Source organism: Polypterus senegalus, chromosome 11 (assembly GCF_016835505.1).
Source record: "Polypterus senegalus isolate Bchr_013 chromosome 11, ASM1683550v1, whole genome shotgun sequence".
In the NCBI taxonomy this organism is placed as follows: Eukaryota; Metazoa; Chordata; class Cladistia; order Polypteriformes; family Polypteridae; genus Polypterus; species Polypterus senegalus.
Window position 1 is genome coordinate 64907596 of NC_053164.1, and position 20241 is coordinate 64927836.

General features: G+C 38.5%; 1 protein-coding gene across 4 annotated transcripts in view; it reads right to left on the reverse strand.

Moving 5' to 3' along the window:
* Positions 1 to 14048: 14048 nt before the first annotated feature.
* The window catches only part of LOC120539110 (macrophage mannose receptor 1-like), a 98403-nt gene continuing 92210 nt past the window's right edge, over positions 14049 to 20241 (reverse strand). For all 4 annotated transcript variants that reach the window (XM_039768874.1, XM_039768873.1, XM_039768878.1 and 1 more), the window contains one exon: positions 14049 to 14740. In XM_039768874.1, the coding sequence (XP_039624808.1) occupies positions 14391 to 14740 (350 nt within the window). In that variant the 3' untranslated portion in view covers positions 14049 to 14390. The remainder of the gene's footprint in view (positions 14741 to 20241) is intronic.

A 20241-nucleotide genomic window follows, 5' to 3' on the forward strand; every position in this document is an offset into this window, starting at 1 on the left:
TTTGTCTCCCTCCTCCCGACTCTGGCTCCCGGAGCATTGGCTGCTGGCTCCTTTTATAACACACCCGGAAGTGCTGCAGGTGTTTGACGACCTTTTTTCTGCAGCACTTCTGGGTGTGGCAGAAGAGCTGCTCTGTAGGGCACCCACGGATCCCAACAGGGCTGCACCACACTTCAACTCCCCATGAAGCTCTGCGGGACTCCTAGGCATTGCTGCAAACCAGCGGGGCTGCCATCCAGCATTCCTGGGGAGGTACTGTCCTGACCAGGCTTGCTCACAAGGGAGAGGCGTTCTGGCCAGGCAAGGGCCCTGGTTGGTCAGCCCAATATATATATATATATATATATATATATATATATATATATATATATAAATATATATATATATATTGTGGCGTGCTGGGGCGGTACCCAGCCGGGATGCCTTGAAGGACTGGGCGAGGAACTACGCCTCCTCCGGACCACAAGAGGGCAGCCGCCCTGGCTGGTATCGGGACAACAGGAACGGAGCATGGAAGCTCAACCCTATAGGTCACTACCGGGGGTCACTACCCGAACGCCTGAGAAGCCCTGGATGTCAGCACTTCCTTCCACCACAGCTGGAGGTGCTGGGGGAAGGAAAACCAGGGACACCTGGAGTGCTTCTGGATGCTAGTGTGGCACTTCCACCACACCAGGAAGTGCCACTGGAAGATCATCAGGAGGCACCTGGAGCACAGCCAGGTGAACATAAAAGGGACCGCCGCCCTCCATTCAGTAGCGGGTGAAAGAGGATGAAGCCTGTAGGACAGGTGAGGAGTGGAGGCAGTGAAGAGAGGCATTGGTGAAAGAGGCCTAGACCGAGGGTGCTTGGTGCAGAGGCACTGGGTTGTGTGCGGTATACTTAATTGTAATAATGTATAATAAACATGTGTGGGGATTTGAACCATCGGTGTCTGCCTGTCTCTGTCCAGGCTGCTCTCCACAATATATATCTTCTTATATAATACGCTACCGTAGCTGTTCGTTTGTCTGTCCAGGATTTTAAATCACCGGTAGCTTGCAAACCATTTCACCTATTGACCTGAAATTTGGTACACATATACTACGTGACATCTATTATCCACTTTCAGGGTGATAATTTTTATTACTCTTTTTATTTTTATTTTATTTTATTGTAGAATCAACTCTCGGCCGTATGCAGCAGGGCGACCGTGTGGGGCATGTGTAAGTGCACCGTTCTCATTCCCTACCACCTTCGTGATCACTTCCCCTACCTCTTCATATCTTAAGTCTTCAATCTGCCTCAAGAATGATTTAAGTGCCAGCTTAAGTGAGAAATTAAGAAAAATGCATTAAGTAATTACAACACAAAAACTAACTTAATCAGTTTTAACGCAAAAAGATGCCGACGGAAGAAGAGAAGCAGCGGGCTGCTAGGGTGGAGAAAAGAAGAGCTGCTCAGGAAGCAGCAAGCACATCAAACTCTGAGCAAATGAATGCTAAACATACAGAGAAAGAAAGTGGATGGAAATTATGAATATATTATTATATATTCATATATTATATATATATTATATATATATATATATACTGTATATACTACCGGTAAATGTTTTAGAATACCTCAGTTTTTAACATTATTCTTCAAATTTAATCAGCTGAAATGCAATGAATGACCTAAAATGGTGAAAAGGTAAGCAATAAACTGCCAAAAGGAAATTTTAGAATATTCCTTCTTTAAGGATCAACTAATAGGTTAGAACCTACACAGGAACACTTCCATGGATTCAGGAGGCAGTTCTCCTCTGTCTTTCCCTTATTTAGGCTTGTTGATTGGGAAGGATACCAACATCCAACCCAAGGAGCTTTCTGTGTGATTGTCTTCCCCGAATGACCACCAGTGAGAACACTAACTACAGAAGTTTAGAACATTAGAACAATCTAGATGAGAACAGGCCATTCAGCCCAACGAAGCTTGCCATTCCTATCCACTTATTTCTTCTAAAAAAAACATCAAGTCGAGTTTTGAAAGTCCCTAAAGTCATACTTTCTAACACACTACTTGGTAGCTTATTCCAAGTGTCTATCATTCTTTGTGTAAAGAAAAACTTCGTAATGTTTGTGCAAAATTTACCTTTAACAAGTTTCTGACTGTGTCCACGTGTTCTTGATGAACTCATTTTAAAATAACAGCTTCGATGCACTGTACTAATTCCCTTCCAACTCGTTAACTTGGGGCCACATTGCCAGCTCTTTCAATCATGTCACCTATCAATCTTCTTTTGCTTAAACTGTATAGGCTCAGCTCTTTTAATCTTTCCTCATAATTCAACCCCTGTATCACTGGAATCAGCCTAGTCGCTCTTTTCTGGACCTTTTCTAGCGCTGCTATGTCCTTTTTGTAACCTGGAGACCAAAACTGCACACAGTACTCAAGATGAGGCCTCACCAGTGCTTTATAAAGGTTGAGCATAGCCTCCTTGGACTTGTACTCCACAGATCGTGCTATATAACCTAATATTCTGTTAGTCTTCTTAATGGCTTCTGAGCACTGTTGGGAGATTGATAGCTTAGAGTCCACTATGACTCCTAAATCGTTCTCATAAGGTGTACACTTGATTTTCCGACCGCCCATTGTGCATTCAAACCTAACATTTTTACTACCTAATTTTGGCCTTCGTCTTTTCCATATGAAATACCTACAAACGTAACCCCTTGCACTTACAGTAAAGGGTTGTATGTCATCTTAAATAAATAAACAAGACACACACGCGAGACACACACACACAGGCACGCGCGACAGACAGACAGACAGACACGCACACACACAGGCGAGAGACAGACAGACACACACACAGACACAGAGGCGCGCGCTTAAGAGACACACATGCGAGAGACACACACACACAGGCCTGCGAGAGAGAGACACACACACACACAGGCGTGCACGTGCATTGTTGCAATGTTACTTTTCTTGGTTGTTTATTAAATTACAGATTTTTCAAATGTTCATTTTTTCCCCTGTGCTTAAAACTCATTAAAAAAAGAGTTTTTAGCGAGCGGGTCATAAGGCTATAGCGCAAATTCTTGCAGTGTTAGTTTTCTCTGTTGATCAAGGTTTTCTCAGTGTTATTCAATGTTTTTACATTTAGTTACTATTACGCTGTGCTTTCTATGGTATAGTTAACTATATTTTTATAAAAACTTAAAAAAACCTATATTTACATACAGTTCATACGGTCTGGAACGGATTAATTGTATTTACATACAATCCTATGGGGGAAAATTACTTCGGTTCATGAACAAATCGGGTTACAACCAGAGTTTTGGAACGAATTATGGTCGTGAACTGAGGTTCCACTGTATTACCGTCAGACAAAATTACAGGCATTTTGCGGAAATACAAACCAGTATTACTGAGAGAGAAAATTAAAGGCACACGATACAGTGACACATATTACAGCCACATACAAGGTCCCTTACCATTTAATATAAACTGTTCCTACCAATGTTTATACACTACTGTTCTAGCGCCCGTTATTGTAACGGGCTTAATGTCTAGTACATAATAAACCTTATCTTTTGACCTTCAATAAGAGAGACAGAGAGCCCCAACCCATGGAAGCTTCTTGTCATCTGCCATTCCTGCTTTCTTTCCCAGATATCACTTATTACATTTTTCTCTTGAGTTTCCCCAGTTCTGTCTGCCTCTGGAAGAGCCTAAACAACCATGGATCTTACAGGATACTGGATGTGCAGAATGGCACAATAAATACTTTCATAATGAACCCCTATATTTAGTTTTATGGAAGCAAAAAATGGAATGCATACCATTAAATGCCATGACAAACTGCATGTAAAGACATTAAGCTTTTGTGACCAGTTTGTTAAAAATGATTATAATTGTGAACAATAAAATAAAACATTTCCAAAAATTAAATTCAATATAATTTTAATGGGACCCAAACCTCAACCCCAATGTGTGTTTTATTCTACAGATGTAAAACCCTGCTCAGAAATTTTCTTCATAACCTCACTGAGGAACCTTATTACTCACTCTGGAGGTTCAGAGGAATTGAGCAAATAAATAGAATAACACATCAAATTGTCATCAAATTTTTATATTCTCCAAGTGTGCTTAGGGCTGGCATCAACACCTAGTGAAGACTATTATCTTCAATATTCACTGCATCAAATGGTATTATGTGTTAGTTGGACATAACTGTATAGGAGAATCTCCTGAAATACATACAACTTAATAGATGTATGTGCTTAAAGCTATTGAAAGAGGACTGAAACTCTGAAGAAATGCCACCTTAAAAATATTTAAGTGTCTCTTCTAGATTATCTGATATCTGTTTCTGGCCTTCTTTTTCTCCTAGTGATCTCAGAATCTGGGGCCTTCTTTTTAACAGCTTCCTCAAATGTAATTCCCAATTATGCTACACTCTCTTTTGAGCTCAGACTTGCTTTGTTAAAGAAAGTGCTGAGACTGGACTGAAATTGCAGAATTTGTGAGATTTTCACTTAAGACAAATACACCCCTACATATGCACCGAGACTATGGTCACATAATTCACACTCAGAAATCAACCATTACATTTTTTTAACAATGTCAGGTGAAAGGAAATATTCTAAAATGGGACTAGACAGGACTGGCTATATATAGTATTATGGATACATCTTTGATTTTATGCACCATGTTTTAGTTCCAGCAGGGCAGTGTCAAATATAAAGTCATTCTCAGGCTAGGTAAAGGCTTTATTGATACGCATAGAGTCATGTAGTATTGCGAAGTCAATGACTGAATTACAACATTGATAACATTTCTTAAATACACAGCAGTATGTGATTAGTGACCAGTTCTTGTAAGTTACTGATAAACAGGACCCTGGAAACAGGATGTTTTCTTTGTTCCTGCAAGAGGCAGCTCTTCTCTGCCCTAATATTGTACATACCAGCACAGCTGAGAGCTGGGCAAGACTGGGTCACAGATCAAATTACTTTAATTAAAAGGTTTGCTAATAGTGAAAGCTAATGATAAAAATCATAATTAACGCAGCAAGGAATGCTTAGTGCATCTGGTACAATGTATGTGCCGAGTAATGTTACAAATTTATTAGAAGGTGAAAGAATTCTAGCAGTAACCTTGAAAGGTCCTTTAGAATGAAGTCCCAATAATATTTTGAACCACTTGCACTCTGCTGCTAACAGATTGCCTCTCTTGCCTGGTGAAATTCTTCTCATTACAACATCATCCGCTTTGTTACTGAGGACTAATTTGCTCTTATGCTCAATGACTATTACAGCAGATGGCAGCAGAGGATAAGACAACAGTTTGTACTGCAAAATGTAAACAAGCAACTGAAAGCTTTCACTGTCTTGCATTTCTTCTTACTTACATACGCAAAACATAGTTGTTATTGAGCATTATAAGATATTATTACTGAGTCAAGAAGGAAAAGGACTTGGGTGGCGTTAAACACCATGTTCTTGCGCCATGGCACGTTTTCTCAGATAAATATTCACTTCAAAAGAATGTAATTACCTCTCAGTGTTCTATGCCACAAATTCAAATAGTAGAGATAAAGCATTTGTGAGAATAACTCTTAATTAATTACTAAAACAAATTAGTTGTGCAAAAACAATTGTGCAATATGAGGCTTGGTAAAAGAATAAGCATACACACTAGAAAATATTTTTACAGTAATGCAAGAAGTGAACAGTGCAAGTTGCAATAACAGTGTAAAGTATTTAATTTTGAGAAAGACAAGCTGTTTAGTTTAGCAATACTATGATAGTGGAAAAAGAAAGCACTGTTGAAACTTACAAATGGTGTATTTGGCTAAGTAGTTATCGCTGAATTTGAACATCAGTTACAGAGAAAAACAATAGGTCTGCTGAAAAGATCATTGGCACCAGTCTTCCCACCTTTCAGAACCTGCACTATTCCAGAGTCATGAAGCAGGCAGGGAAAATCATCACTGACCCTCACCTCCAGGCCACAACCTCTTTGAACATCTCCTATCTGCCATGTGTTTTAGACTACACTATGCCAAAACAAGTGGATATGAGAACAGTTTTGAGAGTCATCAAAAAATGGAGTCAAATTCCTTGTATTTGTGTGTACTTGACCAATAAATGTTTCACTGACTCTGATCCTGAAATGGCATTCCAAAGATTGGATCCTGATTGAACTGCATAAAAGTCATTTCTATTTTTGATATTGTGCCATGTTACATAGAACAAAATTCAGCTATACAGTGTAGTAGTTTTTAGAAGATTGCCTTTCCATATCTGTCAGTCTGAGGAGCAGTGGGTACCAGTGTGCATTGCAGTGCTTCTTACACATTTCTGATTCAAGGCTGGAGGGCTTATCTGCCATAATGAGACACATGATGACAGTTCTACTGGTCTGTCCCTCTGTCTCTGAATTGTCCCTACGACAGTCCATATATAGCTCTATTTGCCGAGGTTTGGCATTGCACTGACGTCCTATCTAGAACTGATTATTTTTAATCAATAATATTTTCCAAGACCAAAGACAAACATTAGTGAAAATAGTGCTAAGATTCATAGAGACGTCCTCCAGTCCTATCCTCATTAGCTGTTTGTGTAATCAACTAGCAAGTGACTCTCATTACACGCATGCACTATCCAGCTTTTCTGAATGAAGAGTAAGGCATCCATGGTGGTATAGGATTTTAAAAGAACAAGTGCATCTGATGCTAGTGAGTGTGGATGCATGCTGCTGCGAAGCTCAGCAGCCATGGGGTGCAGCCAGGGATCATTAAGTAAAGCACCTGCACCTACTGCGTATAAAGGAGTCTGAGCAGGATAGACAAGAAAAAGATCAAAATGGAGCATGACTGAATAAGAAAGGAAATCGAAAAAGTATGGCAAAGAGAGAAGGTGGCATAGCAGTTAGGGGAATGGTTAGCAGCACTCCTACGGTGGACCGGACCGATCCTGCTGCACAGTAATAAATGAAAAACATGTTTATGCTGCAGATTCCTCCCTTCACTTTAAATTGCCCCTTCAATTTCAAATGACTGTAATTCCCTGTGGCATTGTGATTTGCCACGACAATAAATAAGACACAAGGCCTGAACCTACTAACAGCAGTCATAGCTTTCTTGTCAGACTGACTTTCTCACAAAAACTATATCTCATACTAAAGGATCAGCACTAGATTTTTTTAAAACCTCAGTCAGTATAAAGCCCGGTTTTGAAAGTTCAGAGTATTGAAAAATGTACAGTATACCTACACTATACTACAGTATAACAAAAATTGTTGTATTTAACCAAAATAATTCATACTCTTAATAAAAGTGAGATGTTATGGTGCAAAGAATTTGAACTTTTGGATTTAAAATGTTTTGGTCCTGACTTCAAACATATGATTGGTAAAATTACTCAAACCAATTGAACTTTCAACTTGAACCACTTACGTCTTGAAAATGTGTGCATAATTTTGAGAGCTTTAAGCATAATTTGCAGAAAAATTGAGCAAAAGACTCTTTGATCAAACAAGTCTAAAGTTTTACAGTGAAATTTTCAAATAATACCCAAAAAAGTCCAGGTTATACAGTTAGTTAATTATAAATACAAGATGGAAATGACACGATATTCTTATCACTCAAACCAGTGGTTCTTAAACTTTTTTTCTGGTGACACAATTTGCCTTTTTTTGTGATTTTGTGACCCTCAATCAACGCAGAGTGTCATCCAGGGAAGCCAACCCCTTTGTAGAATCTCTGTCAATCTTCATCCTTTTGGCAAGTTCCTCTTGCTCACGATGACCCACCACTAGGCATTCCACAAACCATTTGTGATCTTTTCCCATTCAGTACCATTGTGATTGACAACTCAGCGTGACATAAGTTCAGACATCATGACCCATAGTTTAAGAAACACTGATGTAAACCATAGGTCCTTAAACAGTAGTTCACAATGTGTTACCAAAGAGAGTTTAAACAAAATACATTGTTCCGCTACCATCTGTGTCCGTGAATCTCCAAGGGTCAACCCCACCAGGATGACTGTAGTGCCGATTCTCCAAGGGAATACGCAAATTGATGAGGTTTGGTGACAATTCTGGGTCACAAAAAAATTGCATTGCACTACGAAAGTTTAAGAACCACTGATCTAAACAAGGTATAAATACATTGCAAATTGTAAATAAAATGTTAGGTTATGTTGTAAAGCAAGATAAATCAAAGGACAGTATGCTAAATTTTTATAATGTGTTAGTGAAACAATAACTGGAGCATTGTGTCCCATTGTAGTCTACTCCTACAAAAAGACCAAGTAGTTTGAAAAGCTGTACTAAAAAAAGCAATCAAGTTAATCCCTGTGCTAAAAGGCAGGTCCTACTCGGACAAGGTAAGGAAAATATCCTCTTTAGTCTTAAGCAGAGAAGGGGCTACACAGAGACCTAATCCAAGACTTTAAAATTCAAGAGAATTAATGAAACAATCTACCAAATTTATTTTATTTTAACAGCAATTCATGTGCAAAAGAACACTGATAAAAAATAAGGGAAAGTCTATTTAAACCTGAAAACAGAAATCACCTTTTAATACAAAAGTTTCTATTAAAAAAATGTCAAATAATTTAAGCTGATTTGACAATAAACTACTTCTAGTTGATGATTGCAGCTGCTGGTCTAATCATCTAGAGAATGTCAGATTACACAAGTACAAATTACAGGGTATGTCATATTAGACAAATGCACGAAGGCATTCAAGAATATTTTGACATCTCCAAAGTATTGTGATCTCTTTCCTGATTGTGACAGCTAACATGCTGCCTGACGGAGCCGGTGCATTATGAAGGCTCTACAGATGTGGTGAGTTTAGCTGCAGCTTCTACCCTTTAATTCTTTTTTTCCCCATTCTGTCATAGCATGTAAAACACACAACATCAGACAGATGCAGTCTCTCTTCTATTTTCCAGGTCCAAAACACCCATTTTCCGTTATTCCTTGTAGCTACATTGTTTGCATTGTGTTTCTAGCTGGGCACTCACTAGTTGTCAGCTCTTTTAAAATCAGATTTGTTTGATTTTTTCGGGATGAGTTGTCAGTGTATGTCAGATTTAATGACCAGTGTCACAGGAGTGCACCGCTACAGCCTCCGACTCACTAAGATTATGTAAAAAATTTTGTGAAAATCACTGGAAAAGTAATGTGATTGAGTCTTTGGCTGAGGCAGAAAACTTCACAACTTTTATAAAGTATTTGGATGAGATCTTTTGTGAATTTAGCTATTTGTTAATCAAAAAAGATCGATGGACTGAACGGTCCCTCTGTCTCACTGTGGCACTTACTGTTTTCTTATCTGTATTCATATAACATCATGCTAGAGCACACACCCAATACCTTGCATGTCTTTGCTTTTTAAATTTTATAACAAGTATAGCATTCCAACAACTGTGTCTAAATACACCGTTTATTAAGAGAACCAATCTGAAACTCACTTGGTCTTTTTCTTTAATTTCATTTTAATAAGGAAGACTTCTGGTGTGCTTGCCTTTGTCAAGCAGTGAGTACCTGTGCCTTAATAAGTCCTGCAGTATATCACTATACAAAACTTCACTGATGTTTTGATGCTCTTTGAATGAAGAACAATTGATTGCCAAAAAAAAATTAAGAAAATTATTGTTTACTTACATTTTAATACAGTTTAAAATAGTCTCTCCCAAAGTCTTTTTGTGACAGAGTTAAAATATATGATGGCAAGTCACAATGAAGGGCAAGTTTAGAAGATGTTAAAGTTAGGAACAAATTTCTCATGAGACCTGCTTAGTTAAAAAGGCACATATTTATTTATATTTTATAGTCCCTCTAATTGTTAATATATTTTATAAATGAAGTAATGTACAGAGGTATTACCATACCAGTTGGGAAGTTAGTGAATTTTTAAAAAATTGTGGTCACAAATGCTGATAGTGAAAAAAACCCAGTATTTCCGGTAATCCTAAAGCAAATGATAGCCATTTACTACTTTATAACAAACCCTAAAACAATTCTTTGCTTGGTCTTAAATAATGATAAATTGAATTTCCAGAGAAAATCACACTTTCGTTTCCCCCAAAAATTCAAGAAATAAATTGTACTTCTCAACAAACAAAATAGAAAACAGGTATTTAGTTTCTACAGTATATGGAATTAATTCCACATTTGTCTGTTATTTAGACTTTAAATATAAATCTCTACTAAAAATGAAAAGAAAGAATAAATCATAGCACGTCAATTTTGTGTAGTCATTTAATTGAACCATGTGTTGTGGTTGTTCTGGTAGTACAATGCTTGCTTTGCTAATTATGATAAAAATGTGGATGATCGCAGTTTTAAAGATACATCACTGATACTGTAGGTCTACAGAGCTTACAGTATGGATATCTTCTCCCTCATCTGCAGGAGTCAAGAAACAGCAAAGGGCATTTGTTAACTGGTGGCATGGAGAGGGGAGACTTTCTGTGTAGCCATATTTACTATGAAAAAAACACAGTAATGCGCACAATTTTGTGTTTTGATGTCTTTGTGTGGAAAATATCACATTTTTAAAAAACACACAATGCTCCCTTCGTGGTAAATGTGACAGATAAAACAAGATGGATTTGATTGGCATGCTGTGGATTACCTGCGTTATGCAGCAGAGGACGAACACAGAAGTGTTTTACACCCCCATAAATGGAGTAAGTTACACATTTTACGATTGTGAAATCACCTGCAATACTAATTCCAGTGAAGGTTTTGAGAAAGAAAATTTGGCTTTTGATTTATTTCTATTCTTAAAATATATTAAACCCACAAATAAACTAGTTATATATACAGTATATTTCTTAATATAATGTGCTTCAGTTAGCTGACTGAAATAACGGAAGCAAATGTGGAAATATGGTGTAACCTTTTAAAGCAGTTGCTTCCACAGAGATCACTGAGATCATTAATATACTCATTTTCCTTGTAGTCATATATAATACTATTGGGGAAGCTTAGTTATGAGTCTGGCTGCTGTGTTTCACAGAAGATATCTAACTGGTTTTTAGAGATGACTGTTGAGGCAGGAGTTTTAGAGTTAAAGACTTCTCAACTTATAGATGTTCCATGAAGAATAGAGGCTATGCTGATGCTGGTGAAGAATTCAGAGCCGAAAACACCATTTGCTGTAAACAATTGGTAAGTAGAATTACAAACCTCTAGACTGGGACATCTATGCATTGAATCAATATTATTGTGATAAATATACTGTAGACATGAATCATTAAGAAAATTTTTTTCTCATGCAAAATGATTTTGTATTACTTAATTTCCAGACACTATGTAATCAACCTTTGGCACGTTTTTTTGGCAAATCAGGGTGACCCATCTGTGATGATGCGTTCAATGCTCCTACTTCCTTTTTGGGAGCTCTTGAACCCGACACCATTGGTAATGTAACTGGATGAGCTGGAAAATGAGGAAACCAAACTAAGCAAGGGGAAGGTGTAAAGTGCAGATAATGCTTTTATTAAAAAAAAACATTAAAAAATCAAAACAGTGGCCAAGGTGCAGTGTTCCAGAAATATTCATCCATCCATTTTCCAACCCGCTGAATCCGAACATAGGGTCATGGGGGTCTGCTGGAGCCAATCCCAGCCAACACAGGGCACAAGGCAGGAACCAATCCTGGGCAGGGTGCCAATCCACCGCAGGACACACACAAACACACCCACACACCAAGCACACACTAGGGCCAATTTTAGAATCGTCAATCCACCTAACCTGCATGTCTTTGGACTGTGGGAGGAAACCGGAGTGCCCGGAGGAAATCCAGAAATATTTCAATAAATAAATAATCCATAAAACCATTATAAAAAGTGGAGGTTAAAATTCAAATAAATAATTCCTTTAAAGCAAGGTTTAAAAAACACTGACAGAAAGCAGTCTCTTCTTTAAAAACCTGGTGCTTTCTTCTTTGCTACCTGGCCACTCCCTTGCTTCTCCCATACGGGCTGTGCAACAGGGGAGTCACTCTATCTACAGATGCAGCTGCCTTCTACTCTGGTCCAGTAGCCTTCCATTTCCCTAGCTACATAGGGCTCCAGCCGGACCGAGAATAGGGTTTCCCAGCAGCGAGGGTGCTCATGCTGGGGCTCAAAACTCCCAAGCCTCCCTGACTGCTGCTTCCTTCCACAGCAAGTCGTCCTCTCTGCCGGTCACCCCAGCTACTCTGAATTATTCAGCTAGAGTGATTGCTTCATTCAGCACCCCCACAAGTGTTGGCCTAACACTCTTCCTCCGGGGCTCTCCTACCAGCTGCATGCAACCTCCAATGAACCTGCTCTCGCTTCCCCTCCTGTCTTTTTTCCCACTCTTTGCCTCCATTCTCTTTTTCGATTTTTTTTCCTCCTCTTCGCACTCACGCTTCTACTATATATAATGGGGACATGGCACAGATGCAGTGTTTAGCAGTTCCCGGCATCAATTACAGATATGAACGATTCTTCAACTGTGCACTTAACTGAGGAAATGCCCGTACCACATCACATCCGAGAACCGCCTTGGCCACTCTACCACTCCCCCTCTTTAAGCCGTGAGTGCAGCCATTCTTTCTGAGCCATGGACCTGCTATATTACACCATCACACTATTAAAGCAATTTACATAGGTGTTTATGGTACAGTAGTATTTAGTGTGGCTGCTTCATGGACCCTGGGTTTGAATCCTACACCCAATGGTTTTCTAACAGTTTAGATGCTCCTACAGTAGCTCCAGTAGTTCCTCTTTGACATCCAATCATTTTCATTCTCACAAGAACACCTAAAATGCCATGGAAATAACCACCTAATTTTACTATCTGGGATATCTACTGCATATGTCAGGCTCTCTACATATTTTGGTATTAAAGGTATCCACACATAAGAAAGGCAAATGTCTTGTGAATCATATATAGTTTCTATCTAAGTAAACTAAGAAAATCTGTCTGTCTAAAAATCTCATATGGGGCCTTTGGCAAAGCATATTTTTATTCTACTATGTCTCCATCATTTCTAAGATGACTTGTCCAGCGATGAGTTTAGTATGACTGGCATGACTCATCTATTTCTTAGTGGCAAAAAGTGTGTTATTGTACTGCTATTCCAGATGCATTGTTGTATTTATTGTGCTATGTGTTGAGCTGACGTCTATTCAAGGACTTCAATTTTTGATTATTAAATGAATTGAGAGGGAACCATTAAGTCCATTAAGCCTGTTTTAGTTAGCTTTAGGAATATAACAGTATTTATCTAACAAAAAAAATCATTAAAAGAAATTGTATCCTTTATGAAAAAGATCTGTGTGAGACTAAAAAAGACTACTTAAAGCTGTTAAAAAATAAATGTATATAATTTATTTGGTAACACTTTAGTTTAGGTACTGCAAAAATGCATCCATTACACATTTACTCTTATGTCACAAGACCTTAACAAAGGCTTCTCTTGATCTTCATAATATTTATAAAACATCAGTAGGTCGGTTATTCATCACTGAGTAGTGTGGCACATTGACATGACGATAAAATTACTGATGATGGATCCATAGGTATTTTACTAAATACGTAATATCAAGAGGAATGTGTCTCAGTTAAGCCACTTCAGACCCCTCCAAAGTGACATTTTGTTAGGAGCTCACATTGCAGAGATGAATAAGCAATTTACTGATGCTTTCTAAATGTTATGAAGACCAAATGTACTTTTTGTTAAGGTAATGTTACATAATAGTAAATGAATATTAGATGTGTTTCTGTAATACCTAAACTAAAGAGTTACCATTTATTCTAAACTACTACCCTGAAATCAGGTTTAAAACTGTTTAAAAATGTTATCATGTTATTTCACCAAGAACATGACATTAAATTGTGACTCCATGATTTTAATGAATCAACATAAAACATGAAGTTTTCCTTACTTCTTATGGAATAAAAAACACGAGGCAGATAGTATCAATGAAAGAGAAGTTTTATTAAAGATGAAAATTAACATTTAGATTAAGAATACATAAAGTGTATATAATGTTGATTAAACACACAGAATGGCTACACATTTTAGCTTGATATTTTTGAAAGCCTCAAAATATGGTAACAAAAACAAAACAATTCCACATTTTTAAATTTAAATTAAAAACACTTACTAGAACATTTGCAAATAAAAATATCCCTTCATTCATTTTCCAATCCTGGTTTCTAGTCTGATCCTAGCTGAACAGTGTAAGATAGAAGCTAATGTTGGGCACACACTTCGACATACCCACACTCTGAACAGAACAACAACATGAAACCTGAATCAGGAACAGTCAGGCACCACTTTAAGAAGTACAGCAATGACTAAAAGCTAATTATATAAAAGTAAATACAACTAGCAGATTTTAATTTATGTTCAAATGTCATTTACAAATGAAGGAATGACTGTCTGAACAAGAAACATCAATCCAAGTGAAATTCGTTTTTGAAATGGTGGCACAATGATGTGAGTTAGAGAGGTTTAAGTGGTTACCATTGGCCCAGTTCTCATAACTCAAGGGTCTCTCATCCACCCAAAACCAGAATCCAAACAGGCGGCTCTGTCTCAGCCCCAGCCATACGGTTGATGAATTTGTGGTCTGCAGCAGTGCGGCTAATGCTTCCTGCTCCGTCTGTGATGTGATGCTGATGAGACTAGAGCCCATCTTTATGCAGTAGTCCAGGGCTTCTTCCCAAGTTACATCTTTATTAACAAAGGTCACATTTATGACATCTATGAGAAAAGCATAAGAGAAAATATCAAGTAACATAAATTGAAAAATCAAGTTCTGATTGACATTATTCTGTTTTACTTCTGAATGTGATATTAAAATGTTCTGATTTGTGGCTAATTAACCATATTTATTTATTTTCCTTAAGTAAACTCTAACTGAATGAGTGCATTTATTCTAAATAGTGTAATTCATTTGGCTCATGTTCTTCTGTAAAATAAAATTTTTTGGGCCTCAGTTAAACATGAGGGATAGTAAAAGAATAAGGTAAAGCAGAATCAACACAAAAATAAAGTACATGCCAAACTAGATGGCAAACATCCTTTAGAAGAGAACTTCTTGGTGATTCACAAACACAGACTCGGTCACTGCCAGCTGCACGTTCCCTCTCTACCACTGAAAGTTTTGTTGTGTTCACCTCCTGACTTCCAGCTTAAAAAACATTTAACAGTAAGAAGTAAGAGCAGTGGTTCCCAACCTTTTTTTGGCCATGCCCCACCTAGGCCTCTCTAAAATCATGATATCCCACCATTGTAACATATACTTTATTCTTATTATTACCTATTCAAAAAGTGAACTCCTATTCACATAGAGGAAGCCCATAATGTCATTAATTTGGTATGAACAAGCTTCCAAAGAACATGGAAACAAAAGAGGGAAAGGATAGTTGAAGAACTGATAAAGAAATCACTAAGAAATTGTTAAAAAAAATTATATAATATCAATATGAAAATACAGCAAATACAGTTTTAAAAACATATAATAAAAGATGTGATATTCATAAATAAAAAATAACTTTAATGGCAGCTTTTTCTGTAATATTTTCATCATTCTATATTTTTGTTATATTGCAAAATTTTTTAATCGTTACAATTCATATTATTTTAATGGTAAAAACGATTTATAACTAGAAAAACCCATGCCGGTTGTAAAATCATAAATTAAAGGATTCTTCACCATCCCTTCTATGTTTATATAAATATATAAATGTCTCTGTAAAAAATGAAAATAAAAATTATTTGTTTATTTTTTTGTATCATTTTTAACAGTGAATTTCTGTTTTTTCTTTTTATAAATTCTCAAATTGCCCACCTAAAAAATGAAATTGCCCACCCAGTGGGGAGTGCGCCCCACGTTGGGAATCACTGGGTTAGAGGTTGCATAACTGGAGGTGAGACAGCCATTTGATCCTGCCTCTTGTTGATTTTCTCAGCTATTCTTGCATCCTTCCCAGATACAGTGCATATTTACTTGTCTGTCGCAGGAACAGAGCAGCTTGACTGTCTTTAAAAGCCCTGACCAGTCCTACCATACGACTTCTTTACTGACTGAAGGTTTCTCACTGACCGTGTTTTTGAGCCCTCACATTTGATACTGACATTGCTGACTCCTTGAAGATTTTACCCTTGGGTCAGTGTAAAATGTTGGGATTTTATAAGCAAACTACAAAAATATGATCAAAGCATTTTCTTTACATGTATTTTTTTACTTTCATATAACATCTACACACCACATTTTTTACATGTTAATAATTTGTTTTATCTTAAACAACACAACTTGTTTCCAAGCTTTTGATTTTTTTTCCTAAAATAATGATTAATTTGAAAGCTTTAAAAATGATCTGTGGTAAGGCAAATGAATGGCTTAAAAAAATAAATTAATCGTACATTTGAGTATGCCCAACCATACTGGATCTCCTTCACATTTGAATGAACCTGTTTATAATAATAATTACCATAAACTAAGCCATTAATTAGGGCAGCTTTAATATTAATGTTTTTTTTTAATTTGCTTGCCTATTAATAAAACCTTATCTTAAAATCTTCTTTACCATATTATTTTAACTACATGTTTTTGGTTGTTAAATGATACTTGTAATGCTGCTTTCTTTTAATGCTGTAAGATTCATCCATATAATTGGGTGATCTTTACAGGCATATTTTAAAGAACTTGAGAAAGTATGTGCAAATATATATATTTTTTTCTCAAGGTAACTGAATGGTTTTCTGAATGTCCAAATGTAACAGATGGTTTCCCAAACTATATAGCTTAACATGTTGTTTTTTGGATACCACAAGGTGACTGGATTGCAGATCTCTAAAGATCATGTTGTGGCATTTGGCCCGGACACATTCAACTCACCCAGCACACGTTTAATAAGCAACTCCATATTTACAGTGCAGCACAAACCCCTAAAGTCCCCAAAAGTCCAGGCCACCAACACACTATGCCTTCTTCCTTCAGGTTGCCTCCTTGCCTCCTCCCAGATGTCGTCCTTCTTCCACCCGACTCAAATCTCTGAATGGAGGGAGGCGGCTCCTTTTATCCACACCTGGACGAGCTCCAGGTGCCTCCCGATAAGCTTCCGTCAGCACTCCCCAGTGTGCCGGATGTACCGACTGAGCACCCAGAAGCACTCCGGGTGTCCCTGGTCTTCTTCCCCCCAGCACTTCAGGGTGTGGCATAAGTGCTGTGGGCCAGGGCTCCTCAGGCATCTGGGTGCCCCCTGGCGGTGACCCTGGGCCCCTACAGGGTTGAGCTTCAAAGCTCTGTACCCGTGGTCCCCAGATCCACCAGGGTGGTCGCCCCCACATGATCAGGATGAGGTGTAACCCTCCTCCGGTCCTCCAAGGCGTCCCGGCCGGGTCGCTCCCCCATACACCTGTGACAATGTGTATGAATTACAATCATGTTTGGTTCTAAAGCGCATTCTGCAAAGAAGACACACGATACCCTAGAGAAGGAGACCACGATACATTTGGCACATTTACTGCTATGATAAACTTACAATGGGGGGATTTTGGATTTGCTAAAAATTAATCAGATCATGGTGTTATTAGTCAACTAACAGGGCTGTCACTCAACTTAAAATAGTCCACATGACCCCTAGTCGTTCATAAACCAAGGATAGGCACAGTGGCAAGTAATAAAGAACAACCAGGTTCGAAGTTCCAAATATGCAAAGTGCATGTTTATTAAAATGGAGTCCACACAAGAAAGTGCAATGCAGATAAAATAAAGTACATAAATAATCGATTATTAAAATCAGTGCTTTTGTGGAGGTTAAAGATAAAATTAACAATAAATACATTAAAATGCCAAATTTCAAAGATCCCAAGGCATCAAATTAAGTTTCTCTAAAAGTCCCTCACAACTCTATCACTATGACCATCATCTCCTGGCTGCCATCCTGCCAGACTGTATTTTAGGAACTGTTGATCTGCCTGAGGTTATCCAGCAGAATAATCCAACCACATCAGCTCTGCTGAGAAACAGGCAGTGGTGGTGTGACACAGTCTATACTGGTCTACTAGAACAGCAGGAAAGAGAGAAAGGAAGATGTGTAGCTCTATATGAATGTAAACAGCCTCCTGCTCTCTGAAAACAGAATGTAACTGAAGAGTAAATAAGAAGAAAATTAACAATATTTTACTAAAAAAAATGCTGGATTGTTTCAGACCTGCTCTACACCTCCACAGCATTATTTTTGTGATTTGGAGATTCAACTGAATTGTAGTCATACAGACTACAATTGGCACAAATCAGGAAAGAATAAAACAAAACAAGACTGAATAGATTTAGAAGTCTTAGTGTGGCTGAGTTAGTTTGTTTTATTGTGAACATTCTCAAAACTTTTTTTTTATATATACTGAACTTCTTTTGTTTTATATATATTGTAAATTTTATTTATTTTTGAATGTAATCATTGTATCTGTTGTATATAGTTCCTATTTGTCTGTTGTAGCGGGGGGGTCACTTTAATTGATGCATCACCCACGGGACGCGCATGTAGCGTACAGCAGACTCCTGGCAAAAGCTGGATGACGCTTTTGCAGGAGACCGAGAGCGCCTGACGTTGCATGTGCTGACTGTGCCCTTTACTGCTTGTCTTGTAGAAAAAAGCTGGATGACGCTTTTGTAGAATAAACGGCAGAATTCGGGTATTGCTGTGTCTGTCTTCTTCCAAATCACCAGCAGCCATTCTAAAGCCGCTACATAAAACTGGTGCCGTGACCCGGATCCACTGATCAGCTACTGCCGATCGCCGAGGTCAAGCTGTGTGCTCGTGACATCGTGGGATATCAAGTTGGTGGAAGTGTGGATCTTTTGTAGCTGCTGAGATGGTTTTTGGTGTTTTGCATAAGCGCAACTGTGGTTAATATAAGTTCATGTTAAGAGTTAGTGACATAAGTTGAAATATTTAATGTAAACTGCTTTATAGTTCTTGCTCACTGTTATTGTAACTGTTTTGTTCCTGTGTGAGATATGGCAGGCAGAGGTCAACATACCTTTAATATTTCTACACAACTTCTAGGCAGGGGGAGGGGTTTGTTTAATATAGATGGAGCAGCTGGTAGGACCTCAGTGCTAACCTATGATTTAAATGAACCATTTGAATCAGAAAGTGTAAATGACATACCTGCCCCTGAACCTCAATTCTCGACTCCCGTTACAAATGACAACACTGTACAACAATTACGTGTGTTAATTGGTGAGTTGGGGAGCCAGATAGGTGAATCCATAGCCAGCTGTTTGCTGGCTAGTCAGCACCCATTCACTCCAAGTCAGCCTCCACCAGCTGAGTCAGCTAGGGTTGAACCACCTGACACAACCCTAAACTTGTCCAAAGTGAGCTTAGTAGTGAGGCCAGATATTAAAGAGCCCCCGATGTATCGTGGCGATGGTGCAGACAGATACTCCATTCAGGAGTGGATTGAGCTGATGGAGGTGTACCTGCATAAAAAAGTCCTTCCAAGTCATGAACAGGGAGATGAGGTCCTGAACCACCTCCTTGGTAAGGCAAAAGTATAGTCAAAGTGGGACTGAAAAGCAACCCCTCACCTGGTGTTACTGTTAACCCTGAGACAATCTATTCTATATTGAGACGTTATTTTAGTGAGAGCCCTGCTTCATGTCTACCACTGGCCGATTTCTATGCCACCCAACCAATAGCAACAGAAACGCCAATAGATTACTGGGTCAGGTTGAACACAGCTGCTGAAGTGGCTAATAGGCACTTGGGACGTCAGGGTAGTAAATTAGAGAATATGGATGCAGAAATAGCCATGATGTTTATCCGAAACTGTCCTGACCGTAGTCTCGCATGTGTTTTCAAGTGTAAGCCTACAAGCAAGTGGTCAATTACAGAGGTACAAGAGGCTATAGATGAGCATCAGCGAGAATGCCGAGCTAAAAGATCAGGTGCAGACATGATCAAGTCACATGCTATACAAGTGGCCACTACCGTAACAAGTAGCAGTGTGCCAGAACCCGAAGTTGCATGTGCTCATGTGAACACAGCCAGGTGCAGCCCGCCTAATCCAACCAAGTCAAGTGAGGCAGTCATTTCAGAGCCAAATGCTCTGGAGCGTGTGTTAAGTATGCTGGAGAGAGTGTTGGAGCGCACCAGTCAGCCTGTTCATGCTACAGCTAGACCACAGGCTTCAACCCCAGCACGTTTCCCTCCATGCCAAGTCTGCGGGGCGCCTCTCACTCAACACGA